Consider the following 27,125-nt stretch of genomic DNA (forward strand, 5'->3'; position numbering starts at 1 on the left):
CATAATCGATTCCTCCCTCCTAACCAAGGTATCTGAACTTGCATTCTGACAATGGTAACTCTTTCATGCCTCCTTTGCACCAAGCTTAATTATCCAGTTCTCTACCAAAATAATTAGATGGGGACAAGAATAAAACTTTCACACAACTTCCTGTAATTAGATATTCCCATGAGGCTTGTGATTGGGAAGCTGCAAATAAGAAAGTCTTATGTTTTGTATTAGTTGCAGATGTGGAATGCTTGCAGGCCCGCATAGCTGATTGTCTTTCAGGATATTTAAGGAAGTGCAGTACTTTTCACTCCAATGAGTGGTTTTGGTAGCACAGAACACAATAGAAATGATCAAGACTTTTAAGCTTGCATTGTGAACACATGTTATTTGTCTCTACTGTTATTCATCCCGGTGGCTTTTCTGGAGTGGGTTGAGGAGACCAGAAGCTCAAGGACATTGAGTGGCACTTTTGCTCACAGAACACTTACAGGGTAAGGCTGAATGACAGTGAGCAGGATCGATTCTTTGCAGCTTCTGTAAGAGAGAAAAACAAACAGATTTACGCAACGTGCAAAGCACAGACTCAGAGACACTTTTTTTTTTTTTAAGAGGAAATGTGTTTGGTGTGTTGACAAATGTTCTTTGGGCTTCCAGGACTGAAACGACTTAGAAGAGGGCTTCATACCACTGAGAAAACCCAAATCAAATGTTTTCTGATGGCAGCAAACCATGCAATTGGCAGTGTCATAAGCAGTTTCTATTGGCTATCTGAATTGTATGACCAAGCAACCAGGCCTCATAATCCAGCTTGTTGAGGGACTGGTCTTTTTAGAAGCACTAAACTCTATCAGCCTCTAGACTGATCTTGGCCCTCACAATTGATTCTTCCTTTCTGGTTTTCACATAGCCCCCTTTCTCTTCTGCTGGAAAATGTCTGTTATTTCTCTGAGGGAGAGATTTTAAAATATTCTATCCAATGCATGAAATGTGTTATCAGTGAAAGCATCATGGAAGAGAAATGCCATTGGAGGCTGTCTATTTTAAAATGGCAACACTGCCAACATCGTTCCCCACACTGTGCAACGCAGTACATACAATCACGGGGCCCAGAGCTGCTAAGTATTTCTGACAGGCAACAATTGGGAAATGGTGTTCACAGTAGGAAACACTTCACAGCTAGAGCAGAACAATGAACTAGAATGGCTTATTTAATTTCCTAAAAGTAACCCACACCCTAGAGGAAAAATCATATCATGGGTTATAATATTCTCCTTCCTCTTTCTTTGTTCCTTTTAAATCCTAAGTAAAAACCACATGATATTTTGCTGAAGAAGAGCTGACTATTTTTACTTAGGTTTCAATGAGTTACTTGTTTGTGATTTATGGGCCAAATGAGTAGGGTGAATTTTGTTCCCTTGGAGAAATCACTGCAAATCCCATTTCTCTCGCCCATACAACTGTGGGTAAGCACACTCACTCTATATGGCCAAACTGTGATATACTGACTCCTAGGAGAAGCGTTTGTGTCCCTTGAGCTGGAGAATTTGGTGGGGGATGAGAGGGGTCATCGGGATGGGAAGGAGTCTAGATCTACAACTCCATGAAGAAGCAGGACACTAAGGATGATGGTGATACTGACAGGTGGACAGCACAGTGCTGTTGGTCTGCCCCCCCCCCCTGAATTACTCAGTCTTTCAGGCTGGCACAGTGCCCAATAACTGCAGTAGCCAGCGAAATGATATATAATCAAGGTTTCAGTGGGTGTGAGAAGGGATTATATGGTGGTGGCTGTAGGGAGGAGCCATTAGGCATCATTAGGTTAAGTTCTGTGTTTAAAACGCAACAACAACAAATCCACTATGGCCTCCTTTCACAAAGGAATTCTTCCTCTTTCTTTTAAGGAAATGTGGATGACAATGTTCCCTGTACAAGAATGTGTGGGGTTGACAAGTGGAAGCATATGGGGTTTCCATTTCAGTGGGTAGCAGGTAAGAAACAAATAGGCAGAAAGCAACACAAAGAGAAGAAAAGTGTTGCAGCTTAGTTTTAGTTTTTACTTCTTGCCAAGGGAAACTATATATATTCTACAGACAGATGCAATATAGGGTCAAGCATGCAGCTTAGTCAATAAAGTGTTTGTTCAATAAGCATGAGGACCTAAATTCATTCCTCAGTAAACACACACATAAACACACTGCTGACACATGCTTATAATCCTAGGATTGGGGAGGTAGAGATATGTGGCTTCCTGAGGCTCACTGGCCATCCAGGCTAGCTTACTGGAAGAGTTCCAGGACAATGAGAGACCTTATCTAAAAAGAAAAAAAAAAAAACACTTGAGGACACTTGACTTATACACACATGTGCACAACACATGCATATGTACCTTTACCCACGAGAGTACTCACACATATGTGAACAATATACATAAATGCATGTACACAAATAATGATGTAATACCTTTATATCAGTGCATCTCTGAACCCTTATTAGAGAAGCTTCTTTTTATAGTAGATGGCAATTAATACAGAGACCCACAACTGATCAACAGGCAGAGAATAAGAAATAGTGAGTGCTCAGCTCTAAATATCAGTGCCACCCCCCAAGGCTCATTAATCATTATAGAAGAGAGGGAAGAAATACTGTAAGAGCCAGAGGTGGTGGGTGACTGCAGTGCAATGATGTTGTCTGGGCGCAAGATGGTTTTTGTACACATGAACTTCTACTAGTCATGCCTGCAATAGCAAGGCTTGTACAAGATTAAGCTGAACAAAGTCTCAGCGTGGACAATTGGGGTGGCTCATGAACTCCCACCTCTATCCGAGGAGCTATTGATAGTTAATGGCTGACAGGGGCATGAAGAGTCAATTTTCTTCAAGGATGTCACCCTGAGAGGCTACTTGTGCTCCAGGAGATGGCATTACACCATACACATACTGGCAGTACTAAGAAGATTCTTGTGGTTGAAAATGAAAAGAGGACCTGAAGTTGGGAAGGAAAACATGTTTGATCAAAACATGTTATATGAATACATGAAATCAAACTATACCAAGTTAATGGTTTATATATACACATAATTAGCTTATAAAATAGTTATTTAATTCTAATATGTAAACAAAACTATGGAATTCTCTTATGTTGCATTTGTTTAACTCAGTGAAGCTGTGTTACTTGCCTGTCTAAAACACCTGATTGTCCAATAAAGAGCTTAGTGGCCAATATCCAGCCAGAATAAAGGATAGGAGGGGCTGGAAGGCAGAGAGAGTAAATAGGAGAAATCTGTGAAGAAGAGATAGAGGAGCAAGAAAAGAAGGAGGAGGACACATTGGGCTAGTCACACAGCCACAAAGCCAAACATGGAGTAAGAAGTAAAGAAAAGATATATAGAAGTAGAAAAAGGAAAAATCCCAGAGGCAAAATGTAGATGGGCTAATTTAAGTTAAGAAAAGCTGGCTAGAAACAAGCCAAGCTAAGGCTGGGCTTTCCTAAACAATAATAAGTCTCCTTGTGTGTATTTTTGGGAGCTAGGTGGTGGGACCCTCAAAGAGCCAAAGAGTAAAAACAAACAAATAAAAGCATAACAAAATAAAAAACAAAAACCCCAACCCCAACAAACTACAGAATGTTAATCTATTTAGTTTTAAATTTATAGTTTATTAAAAAGTAAATATATTCATATAAAATATGACTCCTGAGTGTGGCAGCCAAGTCAAACTTATCCCCTCAATGTGGCCTGTTTTGACCAAGCTTGCTTCCAGAGACCTCAGTAGCAGGCAATGGATCCTGAGGATTGTATGAGAATGTTGGAATGAGCCAAACAGATTTATTCTTTCCAACACTGAGATGAGGGGACACAGAGACTAAGAAGAGCCAGGAGTCAGGGTACCAGAGTATATAATACAGATGGCCTGAGTCCCTGAGTCCCTGTCTTTCCTCAGGGCTGCTTACTCACTGCTCCATTAGAAATGAAATAATTAATGTACAATTTCTCAGTGTGATATCTATCGTCATTCTAGGGAAGAGCTTTTACCTCTGTTTTCTCTCATGTGTAAGTACTTAATCATTACCTGCCAGACAAGAAGAATTAGCTCCACTCGGTTTCAGATCCCTTGGGATTTTAAAACCAATCTTAGGAAGAAAAAGACAATCAAAACCATATGTGTTCATGTGTTAAAGGATGCCAATATGGATTTTGACAGCTTTTGTGGGGCCCCATGCCAATAGATACCAGTCATCTCCATGGGGGAAAACAGAATGCTGTGAGGCATTAACAGGAGCCATTGAAAACTAGAATTTGTAATATTAACTCTTAACTCACTTTGGGGTCTATTTCGTATCTTCCTACAACCCCCAGATAGGCAGAAGGGAGAGACAGTCAAAGAAGCAGACACCCTAGAGGAGAAGATACATTTGTGAAGTGTCTGCCATTCTACTGAGGTGGATGCAAAAGGTGTGATTTCTGGGGAAATTAATCAAAGGTGCAGTGGAAATATGGGATCGGGACCACTTCAGGAGGACTTCCTGATAACTGAACTGCTTTTTAGGGTGAGAATGACTTAGTGTAAATGTGTGGAAGATGAGACACTCTACCATAGCATCCCTAAGGTTCAGTCTGACCCAAGGAGGGTACAACTGCATCGTATCAATAGATAAAACATTCAGGAATCCACAAAAAGCACTCACAAGAGAATCAATGACGGTTCTTTAGCAAAAGATAGAGGAAACCAGTGTTGAGTTACACTAGTAAAACTCAAGTGAGAACTTTATTTTATCTTATCACTCTTGTCAGTCTTATTAAAATTAAAAAAAGAAAACATTGACAATATTCCTTGATGCTCTACAGCTTTCCAAAGCCCCCAAAAGACAAAAGTACTTTTGTAGACTTAGGAGTTTAACTACGATATCATAATTGAACACTTTAATTATACAATACAAATTGTTGTGATTAAAAATGTACTAAGGACTGGAGAATATTTCTGAACCTGTTTAATGAATTTTGGAGATTTCTTAAGGTTTTTGTTGAAGGCTATAATTACATACAGGGAGCTCTTATGAATGGACAATGACAGAAAAACACTATTGCCTTGTGATTGCACCCTGTACAACCTGATTGCTACCCCCTCCGAATTATCTTTAATTATATGGCCTTGAATAGATGATTTTCTTGGAATTCAAGTAATTCTTGACTAAAGGGGTAGATCTCCAACATGTAGTAATAAAAACATCACTATAAGATTGGAGGCTATAGATCAGAGCACAGGATGCTGGGGAGATGGCTAAGTGGATAAAGACATGTGTTGAAATAATCTGGAGGGCTGAGTTCAACACTGGAACTCATATAACAAGAGCAGATGCAATGGAGCAAATCTGCAATCCTAGAACACCTATAGAGAGATGGGAGTTAGAAACAGTTGTCTAGAATTTTGCATGACTGCTAGTGTAGAATTCACACATTGCAGAAGTGGAAACAAGAAGGACCCTGCCTCAACAAAGTAAAAGACAAAAACAAGGTCACAAAAGTTGTTCTCTGGCTCTCACACATGCACCTCAGCATGCACAGATAGACCGCCCCAATCAAATGTTTTTAAAGTTGCACAGTGATGGCACATGTCTTTGATCCCAGGAGAGTCCGGTAGATCTCTGTTCATTTGAGGTCAGCCTGGTCAGAAGAGTGAGTTCCAGGACAGCCAGACTAACAGACTAACAGATTAACCCTGTCTGGAAAAAAATCTTTTAATGATCAGTGCAGCTCATGAGACAATGGATGCAGTGTAGGAAATGAAAGTAGATGGAACCATCAAATTTGAGACAAGAGTTGTTTTCCTTTCAAACAACATTCAGTGTTCCTACAATGATTCACTCATGTCAGAGGTGCTGCCATTCACAGATCTAGTGCAGTAGCTAATGGGAGTCAATGAGCAAAAAGTACTATGGTAGCTTTCTACTATTAATGCAACATGTTAGTAGAAAGTTAGTAGCTTAAGATACAAATTTACTGTCTATGTCTGTGAAGGTGAGAAGTCAGATTAAGGTTTTCCTATGTTACATATGAAGATAGAGAGCCCAAGGCAGCATGCACGGGGCCTGCATCTGGTGGGGTCCTACAGCTGAATGTAGAGATGGACAAATGCCCCCAGTCCTGACACAGAAGCTGTCTCCAATTGGTAACTACTTACAAATGAAAATTAAGTTTTTTTTTCTCCAAGGGAGTCTCACTGGGGAAACAATCTACTCTTAAGGGTAGTCTGCATGCCTAGCAGTAGGTGGCCAACAGAAAATGAACTCAATGGAATCTTCACAAGTTTCTTGTCTCATAATGTTTTGTCGGGGCTTTTTCTTTTTAGTTATTTTAAAAATTATCTTATTACTTTTTATTATACATATGTGTGTGTGTCTGTCTGTGTGTGTGTGTGTGTGTGTGTGTGTGTGTATTTATTTTTGACTTGCAGGTCCTTGTGCATATATTATGGCTTCTAGTTTAGTGTTTAGTCTTCTTGTTTGTTTTGTCCAATTCTGATATATTAGTTTTTGTTTTATATTACATATTTATTTATTGTAAAGAAGATTTTCCTGTGCTAAATCAAGTTACCAGAGCTCCTGACACTCACAAATGATGATGAGAAACATTGATTTCAATATGCAGAAAAGATGAAGCTAGAACATTACTTGTCACTCTGTACAAAACTTACCTTCAAGTGGATCAAGGGCCTCAACATAAGACTGGATAATTTAAAACTGCTTGAGGAAAGAGTAGTGGGTACACTTTGACTTATAAACACAGGTAAGGACTTTCTAAACCAACAACTAACAAAGCAGTTTTTATATTGAAAGCCTCTTGCACAGCAAAGGGAACAGTCCATTGGTCGGGGGAGGGTATAACAAACAGAATGGATGCAAATACATTCTACCTGTCTGATAGAGGTATAGGTTTGTATAGGTGTTCTAGAAATTAATAATATATTCAAGAGCACAAGCAATGCAACCTAATTAAAACCAGGTTGTTACAAATAATGCTGTTATTAACATAGTTGAACAGAATACCTTGTGGTATGAATGTGCATCCTTTGATGAGAAAAGAGTCAAGATCATGCTGGGGAAACCCACAGAAACAGCTGACCTGAGCAAGTGGGAGTTCAGTGACTTCAGACTGACAGCTGGGAAATCTACATAATATTGAATCAGGTCCTCTGAACTTGGTTGTCAGTTGGGGAGCTTGGTCAGTCTACGGGACAATTGGCAGTGGAACCAGTATTTGTCCCTAGTGCATGAATGGGCTTTTTGGAGCCCATTCCCTATGGAGGGATACTCTGTCAGCCTAGATACAGGTGGGAGAGTCTCTCTGTCAGCCTAGATACAGGTGGGAGAGTCTCAGTCCTGCCCCAAATGATGTGACAGACTTTGATAATTCTGGGGGGGGTGAATTTTGCAGTTGATGGGGGGGCATGGGAAGACAGGAGGGAGAGGGAACTTGGATTGGTATGCATAATAAGATTGCATTTCATTTAAATAAAAAAATTATTTTTAAAAATAATTAATTAAATCAATAAAATACCAGGTTGTAAGTCTGAATAGAGTTTTCAAAAGGTGAAATACAAATGACCAGTTAACAGTTTTAAAAGTGCTCTGCTTTCTTAGTCATCAGGGATTAAAACTGCTTCAAGACTTCATCTCACCTTGACTAACATGTAATATAAGTAACAACAAATGCTTCCATGGAAAGGGTGAAAGTGGGCTTCTTGTACACTGTTGGCATGAGTGTGAACTAGTCTAGACCCTCTGGAAATATGTATTGTGGTTTCTCAAAACAATTAGAAATAGAAGTACAATATGACTCATCTCTAGTACTCCTGGGCATAGCCCAAGTGTCTTTTTATCTTACTACAGAGGTACTTGCACATCCATGTTCATTGCTGCTCTATTCATAGTAGCTAGGAAATGGAATCAACCTAGATGTTCGTAGACTGATGAATGGTCAATGAAAATGTGACTCATATACAAAATGGGATATTACTCAGCTGTAAGGACAACAATTACATTTGCAGCTAAGAGGATGGAACTGTTAAAAAAATTATACTGACTGAGGTCATCTAGGTCCCCAAAGGCAAACACCACATGTTATTTCTCACAAGTTTTCTTCCTTCAAATATTATGTTTTGTGGGTTTGAAGTATCATACATGTAGAAGCTAGGAACCTAGAAATGGACCATTTGTATGGGGAATGAATTTAGTGAGGAGAGGTAGTAGACTATAGGGGGAACATGGGGAATGCTGGGGGAATAGGTGTTCAGTCAGGTAGCGGTGATGGGGTTAGGGAAATGAAGGGACAGGAGAAATGTGAACCAAAGTGGAATAAGCATGAAGAAGTTACATTGCAACTTGTGATTTTGCAAAACAAGTAAATATGATAAAAGCTGATAATAGGAACACTTGGGGCACGAAAAGAAACAAAACACACTAGGAGAATACGAGTAGGTAAAGTTTTAAGTAGAGATGGGAGAAATGAGGAGAGGGGGAGAGGGGTGAGTTAACCCAAAGTAAGGTTTTCTGAAGAGGCCTTATGACAATGCACTAGTTAGTCAGCTAAAGTACTTTTAAAATGTGGTTTAAACAGAGGTATCACATATGAACAAACAGTGCTGCTCCCAGAAGACATACATTATTAAATGGAAATCTTAGTGCCAGGATCAGGCAAAGGATACCTCTCTGAGTATTGATAAAGGAGGCCCCAGAGGCACCCATAACAAGACAGGATACTATTATTTCTTTTGTTTGTCCACATAAACTAGATGGTAAGGCCATATTGTTGAAGATAGCATAATTTTAGGACACAGAGCAGTCAATCTAGCAGGGCTCTTTGTTTCTTCAAGGCCAGGAAATGAAAGCCAGTTGGCATGATGGCTGCAATCATATGTAGCATAATTATGAAAGTGACTTGATGTTTGCCATATTCTGTTGGTAAAAACAAGCCTTGGACCTCAGTTACATTTTAAAAAAAATGTCGGGGAAACAACGCTATGAATACAAAGATGCAAGAATCTCTGCCAGTCTCATATTCTGTCTGCCATGCTGATAAAGAGGGGGGGCTGAGACCAAGTGTCTTTTCTGGTTTCTATGATAAAATTCCACGACAAAAGCAACTTATAGAGGGATAAGAGTTCATAATGGCAGCCAAGTGGTAGTGGTACATGCACGCAGGAGGCAGAGGCAAGTGGATCTTTATATGTTAGAGGCCAACATGCTCTACAGAGAGAGTTTCAGGACAGCTGGGATATACAGAGAAACTATGCCTTGAAAAACCAAAAAAAAAAAAAAAAAAAAGTTGGTAAAAGACTTCATAATGGCAGGGTGACATGGCAGCAGGGGGCAGGCCTGCGTATAGGAGCAGCAAGCTGAGGGCTCACATGTAGAAACCACAACTAAGAACAAAAGAGAGTGAACTCCAAATGGTATGAGTCTTTAAGCTCTCAAAGCCTATCGTCAGTCACATACTTCCTTCAGCAAGTCCACACCTCCTAAACTGCCTAAATGGTGCGATCAATGGGAGAGAAAATCTTCAAAGACCCATAACTATGGGGAATATCCCATTCAAATCACCATGCTATGGGAAACAAGGATTTATTCTGGCTTATGGTTCAAGTGCATTGACCCAGTCCATTGTGGCAGGGAAGGCAAAATAGCAGATAGGAGCTTGAAGTAGCTGGTCATGTAGCATCATAATAAAAAGCAGAGAGCAATGAAGTCTGCTAATCCTCTGCTCCCTTTTTTCAAATTTCTGGTTTAGGATTCTAGCCAGAGAATGATGCTTGACCCACAATGGTCAAGTCTTCTCACTTCAATTAATGCAATCAAGATAATGCCCATAGGCAGGCCCAGAGGCCCTTCTCTCAGATGATTCTAGATTCTGGCAAGTTCATCAAACTAAAGTATCTCAAAAGTGGTTTCTACCTATGACTTCCCTTTATTCAGATTTCTTTTCCTGCCAATAACTACAGGAAGCATTGATCATCACACCTCGTTAACTTGACAATAGGAAACATTAAAAAAATGGGTCATGCCGCCTGAAACAGAGTACAAGCTAATCCTACATTCAAAACAGCTGGACAAAACAGCCCTACAGACTACAGCCAGGATATCTGAATCTTCTTCGAACCCCCCCAAGACAGCGCCCCTTACCAGCAGGAAGTAGTTTGGAAAGAACGACGCCCACATTCCTAAATATTGTGTATAATGTTTGTTTTCATTTAATTGGACTTTGTTATATAAAATTAAATAAAATAAAAAAAAATGGTTAAAAAATGGGTCATGCCTAAGGAGGGAGGGCCTAGTCCCTACTCCAAATGACTTGACAGATTTAGATGACCCCTCCAGGAAGGCATCACCCTACATGTGGAGTGGGGAGGGGGGAACTGGGATGGCAGGGTTGTCGGGTGGCATAGGAGGGTGGAAGAGAGGAAGGGAGGGAGGGACAGAGAAGGCACTGGGATCGATATGTAAAATTTAAAAAAAATAAATAATAAAAAAATTGTCATGCGTATTGTAATGTTCTATAATTTTCCTAAAACATAACCTCAATTGATTTTCAATTTTACAATTGAAGGCAAGAAGTTACCTGAATTGAAACAAATTATTCTAAAATGATATTTGTCATTAAGACAGGAGATATGCTTCTCTTGTGCTTTCTCTCATCTAGTCATTATTTAATTACAACCTGCCAGGAAGGAAAAATTAACTCCATATTATTTTGTGTTCCTTGGTATTCCCAATCATATAATCCTAGGGCAAAATGTAAGGCACTTTAAAATTGCCTCAGCAGAAAGATAGAATCAGGAATAGAAAAGCGAACATTCAAGCAAGCAGATAACCTCTTTTTAGGAAGGCCTAAAATAGCTTGAGGCTTTTAAACATCTAGGCAGAAGCACATTTAGAGAAGTTATTTCATAATACATTCCAAGTAAAATTTCTACTTTTGAGTAGTAATTTCAAGTTTAGTGCCAATATTTTTTGACATGTCTGCATTTATTCAAATTTTGACTTGCCAATGTGGACAGAGGAGATTCCACGCAGTGCAACTCCTAGTTGAAGAGCTACAGGGGTCAATAGCTGCTGAGAGAGGGAGAATTGGTTGCATTGGGAACAAACTCCTGACTAGGATAACCAAGTGGTTAGCCCTGGACACATGTACATACAGACAACTCCAAATGAATTTAGTAGATTTCGTGTGTGTGTGTGTGTGTGTGTGTGTGTGTGTGTGTGTGTGTAAAACAAAAATAATTAAACAAAAGAACATGACCTTAGGGGACACAGGAGGGGATTAATGGTCTCAGGAGGGATACAGTGTTGTAGATACAGTGCTCACATACAAAGTCCTCAAAATTAAAAAAAAAAAAAAAAAAAAAAAGATCATTTGAATCCCTGAATCATAATGTTGACAGACAGGGAAAAACTAAATTTACCAATCCTAAACTACCTTTGCCAAATTTACTCTCAATTCCTGTTTTCATTTCTTTGACAGTATCCTCGTGTCAGCCTTTCTCAATGGAGTTCCTTGAGACCTGTTTGGAACACCCAGCACAATCATATGCCTTGCAGAGTTTCATTTGGCATGACTATAAGTAAACAAGATGAAGAGCATTATATTTTAATGAGGTACAATTTTCCACATTAAACTACCCCCACTAGAACCCAGGATTGAAATTGGAACCTAGGGCATACTAGGAAAGTGCTCTTCTGCTTAACTCCATCACTACCTCTAAATTCCCTTCGAGCAATGAAGCTAAGCTAGTGCTCTCAACTTCTAGAGCAACACAGTTCAGTACCTTTCTTTCACTGCCTTTCCCATTTTATAGTTAAACTATTTCAGTTCTTCACTGTGTAATCATATGAGCATGTGCAATTATACATTTCACTTCTACACCAACTAATTAGATCCCTCGATCCAACTCAGAGACTGATTTGAATTTAACTGCACCTAGATTTCCTCAGAGATTGTGTAACTGAATGGAAATAAAATGCAAACAACAGAAATCAGAAGAAGGACATTGTTTATGAAAATATAAATGCCTTTCTTTAAAAAAATTAATCCAGACAAGTAAATAATTGACCTTTCAACCTTAAAAGTAGAATTAATCAATCTGTGTAGGCTGGAAGGTTAAGTTTTAAAAGGCAAATAAAGAGGTAATTTAGGACTATGGAAGAAAGGGATTTTGTAAATTAAAAAATGACATTTTTACATAACTCAAGAGACTGTTCTCTGGTGTTGTTATTTGGAAGGCAATGTGGTGAGACACAGCAAGAGAGATTTGATCTTGCCTTTCTAAGCTAAGTATGCACGCACATAGCATTCTTCCTATACTTCAGACTTAAAAGAGATTAGAAAAATTATTCTTTCCTGCAAGCTAGTGCATGCCAGCCCTTGACCTCCCAGCTTGTGGGCAGCTACTATTGATGGCAACAATAACCAACTAACAGCATTTCTCCAATGATATGGCTTAGGAGGGCTTTTCCTTGGTCCTGACATATTTTGTAATAGATCCTCTTGCTTAGCTTCTATTTCCTCTATTTGAACACAGAAATAGGAAATAAACAAGAAGATTCTTCTGACCATATAACAAGTTATAATGTGGTGTCAGCCCAATCAGTCACTGACAAAGCTGGAGGAAGAACTGTCACCTGCCACTTTCAGAAAAGTCACCACAGGACTAAACTTGGAATGTGTTCTAGTTTTCCATCTAGCTTACCTCTGCAACAGTCTGAATAGAGACTGTAATTATCCACTGAATCAATTCATAACAGGAACTGAAGCCATTACTCGAATGGAGATGTCCAGAAAAATGAGTGAACATTCAGAAAAGGTCAGTCAGTTGAGACTGTGCTCTATTCTGGATTAGATGAAGCATTTACTCTCTACCTATTGCTGCAGAAGCCTGACATTACAGTGATACCAGCCAAGGAGAAGAAAGGGGTTATTCAGCATTCTCAGTTATGTTCTAGGGTTGCTGTGGAAGAAATTATGCAAAATGAGGCCACCATAGTCATATAGGTAACAAAAGCAGACAGAAACTGGATTAAAGGGTCCACTTGTGGGCTCAGTAGTTAAGAACATTTATTGCTCTTTCAGGGGACCCAGGTTTGATTCTCAGAACCCACATGATGGCTCGTTAGTGCCTGTAACCCCAGTCCCAAGGCATCCAACACCTTCATCTAGGTTCTGCATCCACTTTGCATGCATATGGTACACAGTGCATACCTGCAAGCCAAATACTCATATACATAAAATAATAAAATAAATAAGGCTTTAAAAAGACTGTACTTGTATAGCAGAATTGTCTTGCTTTGTACTAATTCTGTTGACAATATCTCTTCCAGTATCACTTTCACTCTTGAGTAATAAGTCACACTGTCAATGAAAAAGTTCACCAGTCTACCAATGGAAGAAGCAAGGAGAATTTAACAAAGCGTCTTTATGGAGCAACATGTTCTCCCAATACTCAATGATTGTCTTACTCAACTTTTCCCATCAGCAATACAAAGGCTTTAAAGATGGACCATAGTTAGTAATATCTAGTATTCACACCCTCCTGTAGTCTCTACCCCTTGACTCTTTACTAGCCCTGTGACTGTCTTTGACCTATACCGGATTATATAAACTGTAATGCACAACTTCTATATCTCATTTGGAAGCATTCAAGAGGCCTTGTAGTATCCATGTGGGTATCTTAGAATGCTCAGTTTGGAAGAAGCCCGCTACCGTGTGCATACTCCAACACTGTGAAGAATTTAGCCATGTAAAGCAATTAGGAGATAAGGGGAGGGAGAAGGGGGGGGGGAGGTAGGGAGGCATGGCTAGCCCTAGCTATGTCAGAGAGGTCAGAAAAACTTGTGGATGCCTGGCCCAATCAAGGCTTTAGACAGGTTCTACAACAGCTGTCATTTAACTGCAGCCACACTTGAGAGAGCCCACTGAGAACCATCTTGATGAATAAAGTCACTTTATGCAACCAGGAGAGTAATAGATGATTTTATTAAGCCATTATTAAGCCATTTGCTAAATACCAACAAATAACCAGAACATCATTTTCCCCCAAAGTATGTGAAGAGTGTATATTTAAGACAATAGGCAATCAAAGGGGTGAAATGGATTTGAAATGGAATATGTTTCTATTATCAAGCAAGGAAAAATATCCAAGCTAATGCCTCCCCAGTATACTGTAATTATGACCTACATTACAAGAAATAAAACACAAATCAAACAATTGAACAGAAAAACTAAGTGCATCTTAGGCAAACACATTGCCGTGAGGAACATAATGTTTTTACTGCTGGGGACAGGGTTAACACAACTGTAACATTAATTAGAGACTTTTGGAGATTGGGGTGGAAGAAGAAAAAAAACTAATAAAATTAGGGGAGAGGACAGGACTCCATTAACATCTTGTCCAAAATCTGCCCTCAAAGAATAATTTGGAGAGCACAAATGGAATTGCACTGTGGAGTATATATCTGAATTATAAATAGAAAGGATCAAAGTCCATTGTGATTCTCAGGTTCAGTCTAAACAACTTACATACAATCAGTGACTTGAATAGAACTACAAGGGAAACAAGATTTATTTGCAATGAGTTCATATTTTTAAGGATTTATTTTTAAATCAGTGTTCTTCTACATGTGTCTATGCATACCCCATGCATGCTTGGTGTCTGTGGAGATCAGAAGAGGGTGTAGATCTTCTGTAAATGGAATTATGGATGGTTGTAAGCCACCATGTGGTTTCTGGGAGTTGAACCAGGGTCCTTTGTAAGAACACTAGGTATTCTTAACCTCTGAACCAGCTCTTTATCCTCTAATCCACATTTTACTTGAAGATATTTTATGCTTAAACTGTGATTTTCTTTGTGAAGCATATTAAAGTATTAAGGTTAAAATTCATATAACTAGTATAGTGATTATCAAAATTAACATTTTAATGAAATCATTTCAAACACTTTGTTTTATTGATTTTTTAAAATGTTTGCAATAAAATTTAGGATCTGGCACTTGTAATTTAGAGACTGCTGCTAAGAAGGCTTTGTTTACACATAATCAGTTTTTGGCTTAATGTGATTGTTTTGCTCATTAAATTTATGAATGAATGCTGTCTTTGGCTTTTGAACTACTCATTTAACTAATGGAGGGAAATGGTACTTACATTGAAGATTTTTACTGGAGAGTAGGATCTGCTGAGGCAGCATTATCTTACATATGTATGATATGAAATAGCTCTTACATGAATCATCCCTTTAATAAATATTTCCAGAAAACCCATACCAAGTCAGTCTTTTGAGAAACATCACTGATTCTCAACAGGGATGATTTCCACCAAGGAGTCTGGGCATTTGGAAATGTCTGGAGACATATCTGGCTGTTTCAACTAGGAGAGGTGCTAATGGATAGGCAAGAAATGCCAATAAACATCCTCAGATGCTGAGGATAGAACTTGGAGGATCATGCTTTGTAAGTATAAGGGCCTGCGTTCAGTCCCCAGATCCCATGTACAAAAACGTTTCAGCATGGTAGTGGGCACTTAGAATTGTGGCGCTATTCTATTTGCAATAGAAACAGGAAGATCTTGGGACTTTCTAGCCAATCAACTTAGGTAACTTGGAGAGTTTCAGGCTCATGAGAGACCCTGTCCTATTAAAAAATGGAGTAGACAATGACTGGAGTATCTGTGGAAAGACACCAGAATTTGTCCTCTGGCTTACACACTCATGGCCAAAATTATTATACAAACATGTATACACGTATATACATATGCACATACACACACACACACACAGAGAGAGAGAGAGAGATACATACCATTAAATATTTACAAGAAAATACCCACAACGAAACATTGTTCTATGTAGCACAAAATGCCAATAAGAATGAAAAATCTTTGAACTACATCATAAATGACAACACACAATGAAGAGTCTAACTTGGCACACTAAACCTTCTAGAGAGGGAAGACATTCAGTTAAAAATACATAATGGAATATCTGAAAGTCTTTCCCTCTTTTTTTTTTTTTTTTTTTTTGGTGTTTCAAGACAGGATTTCTCTGTGTAGCCCTGGTTGTACTGGAGCTAGCTCTATAGATCAGGCTAGCCTTAAAAATCAATGCCTGCATCTGCTTTTCCTGAGTGCTGGGATTGAGTGCATGTGCCACCACCCCACACTCTTCCCTTATTCTTGATAGATGTTTCAACCACCCAGTGGATACTTCAAAATTGTGGGTAGTCCAGAACCGTATACTTCTTGAACATAATCACCATATAACCTCGACAATGTTTCTGATAACCAAGACAGATCCTGCATTGGTTTGAATGAGAAATCTGTCTCCACTTGGTGGCATTATCTGAGAACGTTTAGGTGGTGCACTTCTGCCTATTGCAGATCGTACATCACTTTGTCAATCTTTGAGATTAAAAAGCTCTCAGCACTTCAAGTTTGCTTTCTACTTTGTGCTTGCTGCTGTTTAAGATATAAGCTCTCAGCTTCATACCACTACCTCCCTGCTTCCTCCATGTCTTCCTTGTCTTTCTGTGCTGTAAACACAAATAAACTCTTTCTTGCATAAGTTGTTTTGTCATGGTGTTTTATAATAGCAGTTGGAAAGTAACTAATACAGATACTAAGTGCCTAATAGATAGGTAACTTATCCATTGCAGCTATGTGGGTCAAAGAGATGCTTCACATCTCTCAAGAGATGCGAGCAGTGTAAGATTTCATCAAATTACTCCTGGGAGTGCATAATTTAAATATTTTGAACTTTCTTTTTTGTAATGTTCAATGTAATATTTTAGATGAGGTTGTCCACAGGTGACTGGAACTATGAGAAATAAAATGGGGAGGGGTAAGTGGAGACATGATGAACTACATGCCACGATTAACACTTAATATCATGTGGTGAAGTCAAGGATCTGATTCTATGTATTACAGAAGCCAAGGATATATTAAACCAACCTGAATATACTCATGTTAATAGAGCAATATGCTAATTTATGCAGACTTCTAGGATATTCGCTATAAGAAAAGTTTAACAAATTGAATGCCTTATTTGAAAACTAGGAACTTAACCAGCCTGAAAGAGTCCTTTGCAGATCAATGCCATTTCTGTAACAGAACACATTCTGTACATTATGTACTTGTTTCTTTTGTTTAGTTTTTAATATTTCCATTAGAAGCTAACTATAACGACATTTCCTTTTGACATTTTGGAGAAGTTTAATTGGGCAATGCTCTACAGTCAATAAAAATATAAACATTCTACGATGTTGTGTAGTATAAGAAAATGATGGTGTGGGAATAAAAACAAGACATTTTTGCATATTCAATAGTATGGACAAGTTAGATATCATTTCTCATTAAGCTGTGCATTTGAGTAGCATTTCAAGAGCAATGGCATTTGTCTATGCAGCTGTCTCAATAAGATCCTTTCAGGGATATGGTATTGATGGTACAAAGGCCTTAGATACAGCTAAAGGAGAGCAATGACAAATGCATGTGGGGTGATCTTTATTATGTGTAGGTTACTATTTTCATTGTTGTGACCAAATACTTGACAAGAACCAAGTTAAAGAAGGAAAGGTTTATCTTGGTTCCTGGTTCAGGGTATTATGGTCCTTCATGGTGGAGAAGGCATGGCAGCAGGAGCAGCATTGAAGACATGCTCACCTCAGGGACATCTGGAAACAGAGTGAGGGGAAGGCTATGCTCAGCAAACTTTCTTCCTTTTTCTTTTTACTCAGTCCACAGGAACACAGGTGCCTCCATTCAGGGCATGTCCCAACCCTCCCAAAGGTATAATCTGGAATGTTTTTTTAAAATTCACTCAATCTGACAAAAACAATTAAATAGCACACCAGTGATTGTTAAATCACTAAGTGCAAGACACCATAGAAGGTTCTCCCAAGGAACTCTTTTTCTCATCATCTCTTCCTTTCATATTGTCAGTGACAGAATTGCTAGATCTGACATTTCTTTTTAAATTGTTATTATCTTTTAAAAATCTTTTAAATTGAAATAGAATCATCATCTGTGTTTGTAAACAATGTTGGAAGGAACTGATAGAGCAAACTAAAAGCACAGAGAGTACTTTGATGAAAATGAAGGTGGATGATTTCTTTAAATGCCTTGTCATGAACAAAGGAATGTGTACACCAGGTAAAAGCCTGTCACTGACCTGTATGACCAGAGTTCAGAACACATGGTAGGAAAAATAGGGTGGCTATCAATAAAGAGCCAATGGGTTTCTTTTATATAGAGAAATTCAGTTCATTTGAACTTGTAATCTCATTTGTTAACATTTCTCAAACTTTTTATCACCTAAGGCAAGATTTCCCTTGTTTACTTCCTTCCTGCCTGGCTCTTTTCTAATTTCCCTAAATAAAGCAGTGACTGAAAACAGGATGACCCTGTTTAACTTATTTATGAATGGTGTCATATAGAAATCATTCTGATATTCAAGGTAATCTTCATTTCTGGTCTTTTTTAAACAAACTTCATTATTATGGGTAACTTAAATATGATTTACATTCTTTAGCATCCTAGAAATTTCCCTGTTCTGTCAATATGGCCTGGGTTTTGCCCAGGAAGCCCAGTATATATGTAAATTCAAGATATTTTTATTTTGTGTTTTGAAGTAGGGTCTTATTCTATAAATATTCTGGAATTCACTATTTACCACATGCTGGCTTGGAACCCATGAAAAGCCTGTTCTTCCAGCATTCTTTGTGTAGGGATTTCAGGCATGATCCACTATGCCCAGTTAAATCCAGGTTTTGATTACATCACATAGAGCTGCTTTTCTGTTTTTTCAATGTTAGGAACACTTTGTTCCTTGCTTATCTAACTGTAAAGAAACCTTCAGCCCTCCAATAATCACAGATGTTCTGAGTGATGGGGACTACAGCTATACACTATAATGGAGTAGAATGCAGAGGGCAAAGAAAGGTCAACACTGCACGTTCCCTAGCTAGCAGAGGTTGGGTTGGAAGAAGGGACTTTATTTCCTGGGACCAAAGTTCACATAAGAACTTTTAGTGAGATACAGGCTATATGAAGGTAGGCTCTAAGATCCAGAGGGTATGTTGACTAATTAATCAGTTAAACTTTTAAGCTTAAATATGTACATAGAACCCTATATAAATCTGAAGAGTACACCACATTAAATGTCTATAAATGAAATGGGCACAGGGTAGGGAAACACCAACAAATTTCCCAGTTGTCTGTTCTTGTGGTGTTCAGACCTATTCCATGGAATAGGGGCGGCCCTGGGTGGTGATCATAAAGGAACCGGGGTTTTATTGTCTATGAGAAACAAAAGCCTGTCTGAAGTGAACCTCCGAACACTTGGGGCAAAGTAGAACCAGACCCCTTAGTGGTTGAGCCTTAGGTGAAACCTCAGCATCAGACAATTCCTGAATTACACTTATGTAGGTGAACTTGAGCCATAGGCACTTAAGTAAACAATCTCAATTTCATGATCTACAGAAAACATGAGTCAATGAAGGATTACTGTTTTAAAATGCTAGGTTTTTGAGGTGATATGTTTTGTGACAATAGTTAATAACAAGATCAGGTAAAGAAACAGATTAATCCATTAGCAGAACTCCCTATGCCTTTCCCAAGGGTTACCATGTATAGTGATATGATTTCTAAAACCAGGGAATATCATCATTTCATTGAAAATGTTACATAAATGTTACTCTTGCAGTATTAACTATTTTTTTCTTTGCATTCACACAGAATTGATTCTGATTCTGAGATTCACTTATATATCATGTACAGTTAGTTGTTGATCACTTACTTTCAGTGATGTAATAACCATTGCATGAAGGTATTACAATTGATGTTCTTTGCCACCAACAGGCATTTGAGTAGCTCTCAATCTAGGCTCATTAAATGGTGCTGCATGTTATTAATAATCTTATATGTTTGGGTAAATGTGTCTACAGATTTCCAAATTGCACATACCTAAGATTGAAATAAATATGATAAAGGATATATGTGTGACTCTATATCATTTGGTTATATCATTTCTTCCCAATCCTATGGGAAGTTTATGTATATCTCATTGTGTGAACTCTAATAACCTTCCTTCACATTACTCTTTTATGCTGCTTAGCATCTTAAGGAGTCCTGTTGATTCCACTGGCTATTACAATGTGTTGTAGTGCATCAATACAGGCTGTCATCTAAACACTTATCTTTGAGTACATGTGGAGATAAATGCTACTATTACTGAAAGGCATCATGTTGAATAAATGATCAATTTGTGTTCAATAAAGAAGAGGTTGGAGAAGAATGCTTGTAAATTATGTAAAAGGTATTTAAAACTTTGTCAGTTGATCCAGGGGTGCTGAAAGTGAGTGTGTATGCCCTATTCAACACACTGAATCTAATGAGCAAAAACTATATGAAAATTACTGTGATCCCCAAGGCTCAGAGTGCAGGTAGAATAATGGCTCATGTTCTACATGCAGACTTGAAAGGAGGAGTGATTTACACAATGTCATTCATTTGGGTGATGCTGTATATTCATATTTATTGTGAACTTGACAAGATGTAGAATAACTTCAGAATAGGGATGCTGGGAAGGTGGGAAGGCCTGGAAGTCTCTAGATTATGATAATTGAGGTAGAAAGACCTATCCTCAAATTAGGTAGCAGCGTCCATGGGCTAGGATCCCATACTGAATAAAAAAGAGAAGTGGAGATGACCAACAGCATTCATGTATGTCTCTCCCCTGCTTCTTTATTGTGGATACAATATGACCAGTCCTCCAAGCTCTAGCTGCTGTTCGGAACTCTGAACAAAAACAATCCCTTTTACCTTAGGTGGCTTTGGTCAGAGTACTTGATCACAGACACTAGAAAATGATCTAAGAGATTCTGTGACACATTTCTAGTATGAAGACGCCCTATCCATCATCTTTGTGCTTATGATCTTGAAGGAGTTGCTATTTTATGAGTTGAATATCAAAATTTCAAATAACATTTTCTAGAATAGTCAAATATGCTTCAGGACCTATATCAATTAATATATATAAATTAATATATATAAAATAAAACAATACACTCCATGTCCTCTGTTGCATGTATTGGAGTGTTCAATCTCTCCATGTCACTGGGGGCTACAATATTTCATCAAATTCCATAGATTTTCTTCTAGAAAGAATGTTCCTGAAAATAGCAAATGTTCCTATCCCTGTAGGTTACCATGATCTCTATCATATTTGAGAGGAGGTGTGTGTGTGTGTGTGTGCATGAACACAGCTAGCAACACATTAATACAATTCACCCAGGTACAGAAATGGTATTCAAATGCTGGGTCTGGAGGACTCATGACTATAATCCTAATAGTCAGAAGTATGAGGATTGCCACAAATTTAATAGGAGTCATGCCTGTAATCACAACACTCAAGGGGATGAGGAATGAAGAGTGTCATGACTTGAACTGCAGCTTGAACTACAGATTGACACCCTATATTAAGAAATGAATGAAGGGAGGGACAAAGAGAGGAGGAAGAACAAATACATGTTCACCTTTTCAAAGACAAGAACCATCCCTGAACAATCCTCACTGAATAATCCTCACAAGAATCCCTTCTCTTGGTGGGAAATTATTTTAAATGATTTCTCCTTAAAGTTAAGAAACAGACTGTGTTTTATAAAATTATAGGATGATTTCTAATGATTTTAAGTACTGATGTCTCACTTTTCCACCAAATGTCTCCCCCCGTGTCTGAGAAGGTATAAGACTGGGAGAAACTTGAAACACTTGTAATAAGCACTCCATAGGAGAAAATGCATTTTCCACATTGTTCAGTACTTCAACTCTTCGTTGGAGACTAGAAACCTTAGGTGTAGACAAATTGATTCGGTGACTTCAGTTTAAAGGTGAGTTGTGCAGAGAGACTACATGGACCCATACTTTTTAGACCCCACAAAAGTGCCATTAATGAGTAAGTCAATGTACAGAATTCAGGAATGGGTCTTCTAGAAGAACAATACTTGGATACCACCATGGTGATATTTTGGCAGTGGTACTAATAACCCCAACATGATGAGTGTTAGTGATATTTAACAGGAGCATCTGTGCTTTCTCTTCATTCATGTTTGGAATATCTATAGCTATTGTTAGCCTCATTTCACCCAGGGGACACTGAACTGAGGACTTTCTAAGGACTTTCTCCAAATCTCTACAGCTATTAAGTGAGTGGGAGTGTTGACTTTTATTTCATACCCCTCTAATATGATTGTTATAGTTGTCTTCAGTTGTCAAGTGAACACAAACCTAGGTATACTTGGAAAGAGGGAATCACAATTGAGGAATTGCCTCCATAAGATTAGCCTGTGGGCATGTCTATGTGGTATTTTCTTAACTACTAATTAATGAAGGAGGGCCTAACTTAATGTGGAAGGTACCATCTCTGGGCAAGCTGTCCTGGGTGGGATTAGAAACCAAGCTGAGTAAGCCATGGAAATCAAGACAATGAGTAGTATTCCTCCATGGTCTCTGCTTCAGTTCCTGTCTCCAGGTTTCTGCCTGAAGCTCCTTCCCTGGCTTACCTTGAAGATTGATTATAATCAGTAAATGAAAGAAACCCTTTCCTCCCCTAAATTGCTTTCGGTCATGGTATTTATCATAGCATTAGAAACCAATCTATCACAAGAATAGATTTCTGAGTCACAGAAATGGTATATATTTGTGGGAAAATGCTTACATAGGACAGTTGTATATGAGAATGAATTTTCATATGCATATACATGCTGTATTTCCTTTTCCACAATCTTATCTCTTTTATGTCATACAGATAAGCCTCCTTTCACTGGTGTATTTGTGTTTCTCACTTGGGGATAATCATACCTGAAAACTAGGGGTGCTAACTACTATGGCATATATCTGAATCAAGGACAAATTGAGAATTCAGACAGGAAGTTAAAGGAAGAAGAAGAGATGGCCATAGGCCAGGAAAGCCCCTGAAAATTCACAGAACTTAAAACAGTATGAGCAAGGAGGTAAGAAGAACTTCTACTCTCCTCTCATCCCCAGCATTAATTTGTTATGTGGTTTGAGGATAAATCACATAAAACAATTAGATTAGATTTTATTTTAAGATGGAGCTTAGGCTGTAGTAATGACTTTCAAATTGGGTCCAATGTAACTTTTCTGAGATTGAGTCACATGCATATGGGCCAAGCCATAGATATCCCTATGGCCTTTTAGACAGACTCCTCCTCCACTTACTGGGATTGTAGGTAAAGTATCCCTTGAAGCATTTGGAACAGGTAGATTAATAGAGACAAAACATAAGACTTTAGGTTACTGGGTGCCTGGAAAGGAAGGAATAGAGTGTCATCACTTAATGAGTATAGAGTTGCTGTTAGAGATGATAAAGAAACTTGAGAAACAGTGGTAACCATTGTATAATATTGTGAATTTAACCAATGTCACCAGTTAAATTCTCTAAAATAGATAAGTGGAAAATTTAACCCCTCCCCTCAGAAAAATGTTCAGAACGACATTACAATCTTGTCATTATCTGTTAGAAGATGATAGCTGACTGATATAGCCATTATCTAATGGAGCAGCTAGTACATAAAGAGAATGTCACTAAATATGAGGAAGGAAGGCAGACATGGGAGTTGTAAGATTCAACATCTGTCCTGTTGAATGAACTCTGTCTGTGTCAAAAACAAATTAGGTAGTAGTCCAAAGCAAGAAATGACTGTTAAGGTAATTAAAAGAGATCATTGGTAAGTGGGTCATGTCATGTCAAGGGCATTCCCATGGGGAGGCCTTGTTGTTATAGGGCCTGTAAATGACTACAGGAATTCAACATGCTGGAGACATTTTTGAGCTACGAAAACGTGTGAAGCCAACATAAATTTGGAGGTTGACCTAGTAGAGATGAGAAAGAGACAGATAATGTCACCTGTGCAGTTCATATACCAAGTCACTTAAAAAATACACTCTTATGCAATTCAAATCAATTTGCCTTGACAGTTGCTTTCCATTTCTTTTCTAGCTTGGAAGATGTTTCTGTTTGATTCTGTTCTTTTTCAGTGTTCCCTTCAGCTCCCATGCAGCAATCCTACAGGCTCTCACAGTACAGGGGTTTAATGTACTTTTAAATGATAAAATTATACAGAGGCCCAGAGATTGTAGTGGGATATGTGGCAGAATCACAAATGGGAGGGGGCAGCTTAAGTCTGTTTTTTGGGCTTAGGACAAGGGACTAAAATCATTCAAGAAATTGTTAGCTAAAAGACTCAGCATCAAGACACGTGCATAAAAACTGGAAATAATAATGAGGAGGATAATAATAATAACAGGCCTGTTCAGGGGGCTGTTATGAGAACAAATTATAGATGGGTGAATGCTTTTAGTGTCTCAGAAGGAAGGTATTACATAAATTTCAGTTCTCTTTTTATTCTCATTATTTTTCCTTGAAGAGTGCCAGAAAGAAAAAGTCTTTGTGGGTGGATGTGGATAAGAGTGAGAATTGAGGGAGGAGAGAAAATATCCCAAGGAAGTAGGAATAGTGTATTTGAAGTACTTCTCAGTGAGTGCATTTGCTGTAATAAACTTCATTTGCTTCAGTAAACTTCTGCTACTCAGACATTTGCTTAGAAGAAGGCAAAGTGATGGAGAGAATGTTTTCTTCACTCTGGTTCAACAAATATTGAGATTCTATGTCTGTAGGAGGATCTCCTCCTTGGTGGTATCATGACCATCATTGTGTCCTATAACTTCAATATGCACAGAGAATATTCTACTGAGGCAAGTATAAATTGATCTTCAGGGAAGGTGCTGATGCTTCATGCTCAGAAAAAGAAAGTGTACAAAGGACTATATGTAACTGTTGTTTCGAACTGAATATTGAAAAAGGTAGGTTGAACATCATTCTGTTGCAGTTTTTAATGACATTCAATTGCTACTTTAATTCTATAAATAAGAATCCAAGTAAGATGAGCCAAGAAGCTTATGGCTTCTATGATAACCAACACATGCATTATTTTTTACAAAATTATTTCATCTAACAACTATTATACTTGGAAAAAACAGCATTTAGGAAGAAATATCTCCGTCTTGTTTTCCTCCAGTCTGTTTAGAAACAACTGGCATGAATTTATTAAGGCATTACAATGATCAAGTCAGTCACTTCCTTTCTTGAAATGCTGTGCTGAGGGAGGAAAAGTCAGTTTCCTCCAGGGATATAGCTCCTGAGAATCAACCCATGTTCCAGTAGATGGTCCTATGCATATGCAACATACAGGCAGCATTTGATGGACTCCTTGAGCTTAAAAAAGGCACATATAAAACTTGGAGGGAATGGAGGAGAAACGACAGGGAAGAAGTGGGTGGTAGGTGTGATCAAAGCAACTTTATCATGCTTTCAAATAAGAATCCTTGATCATTTCCTTTCATTGGGAGACATTCTCAATAGTTCTCCATGCCTCAAAGTTTCAGTAAATTTCCACAATCCATCAGATTGTTTGAGACTATGGGTACACTATATAACATAAATGAATTCTTGCCCATCTTGGGTTGCCATTTTAGGGAAGCAATTAAGACTCAGATGATGGAGAAAAGGATACCCTATATGGCTGTGAAATCCTCTGGATATTCCCTTACACCCCCTAGCTGTTTTGGTTCTCATCCTGAAGACAGAGAAACTGAAAAATATTTCAAGCCACATACATTTGCTTCTTCTAGAAAGCCTTCCACTTGGTAAGAGTCCTACAATATTCAAGAAATTAGGTAAAGAGTGTGGAGAGATGGCTCAGTGATTAAAAGCACCTACTGCTCTAGCAGAGGATCTGGATTTGGTTCTCAGCACCAACAAAATGCCTCCCAATCACATGTAACTCCAGTTGTTGGGGATTTGAAACCTTCTCCTGATGTTCACTGACTCTTACACTCATGTGGTGCTAACACACACAAACACACGCACTATAATTAAATAAGTATTTAAAAATGTATAAACTTGCTCCTATGATTTGACATAGTTTGTCTCTCAAATGCTTTGTGCTGGATGTAGGATTCCTAGCACTGTGATGATGAAGTAGTTGTATCTCACAAAAGGTAATTAGGCCATGGGAGTTTCATGTACAAATTTATATTATCTTATGAGGGGGTTAATAGAAACTTTGGCTACTCCATGCCTTAGTCTTATCTGTATCTGAGTTCTGCTTCTGTGCCATGCTGTGATGTAGTCAGGTAGACCCTTGCCAAGATATTAGGGCAGTGGTGTTTGGTACTTCTACATACTAGAAGCAGAGGCCAACTTACTCTTTGTTCTTTTCAAGTACACAAGTCTCAGATAGTTTGTTACAACAACAGGAAATGGAGTAAGATGGTCATTTTTCTAAAATATTTTACTAAGTGATTTTTTTTCACAAATACTCTTTGGAACACTGTCCAAAAATCACTCATTTTGAGCCATCTAAGATTACCCCATCATCTCAGAGCAGAGAAAACAAATTGGGAAAAGAGAGAACAAGTTGCTTGGACCATTTTTCTCACAACACAATAATACTGTAACAGTATTAGTAAACAGCAACCTGAGGAAGAGTTTCTTTTGGATCATAGTTTGAGGATACAGTTTATCATAGCAGGAATGTCATGACTGCAGGTGCTTGAGGGAGCTAGCTATATTATATCAATAGAAAAGAAAGGGATAGAGAAGAATGCTAAGTCTCAGCTCATTTTCTCATTTTTTTCTCAGTTCATGACCCCAGCACATGGAATGTTGATGCCAACAGTTAAGGTAGGCATTCCCACCTCAATTAAGGTGATCTAAAGAATCCCTCAGAGGCATGCCAAAGGCTATCCTAATGTAGAGAGTCTTTCACAGGTGTGCTTAAAGTCATGGCACCTAGGTGATTTTAGGTACTATCAAGTGCACAATATGTATCAATCATTACAACTGCTATGTGCAAAATTCCACTATAAAAAAAAAACATTAAGAGGTGTTCAGAATCTATGTGAGACTAGCCAAAATTATTCTCAGAGGAAATTTCAATATAAGGAGTCATTTATTTCACTTCTGCTTCAAGCTATGACCTTTGGAAAATACATCACCCTCAGTATTTCTCATGTCCTC

General features: G+C 38.3%; 1 protein-coding gene across 5 annotated transcripts in view; it reads right to left on the minus strand.

Moving 5' to 3' along the window:
• Frmpd4 (FERM and PDZ domain containing 4) overlaps nucleotides 1-27,125 on the minus strand; it is a 604,920-nt gene that overhangs the window by 48,517 nt on the left and 529,278 nt on the right. For all 5 annotated transcript variants that reach the window (XM_051174869.1, XM_051174867.1, XM_051174868.1 and 2 more), the window contains one exon: nucleotides 480-525. In XM_051174869.1, the coding sequence (XP_051030826.1) occupies nucleotides 480-525 (46 nt within the window). The remainder of the gene's footprint in view (nucleotides 1-479; nucleotides 526-27,125) is intronic.

This window comes from Phodopus roborovskii, unplaced genomic scaffold, assembly GCF_943737965.1.
Source record: "Phodopus roborovskii unplaced genomic scaffold, PHOROB, whole genome shotgun sequence".
Lineage (NCBI taxonomy): Eukaryota > Metazoa > Chordata > Mammalia > Rodentia > Cricetidae > Phodopus > Phodopus roborovskii.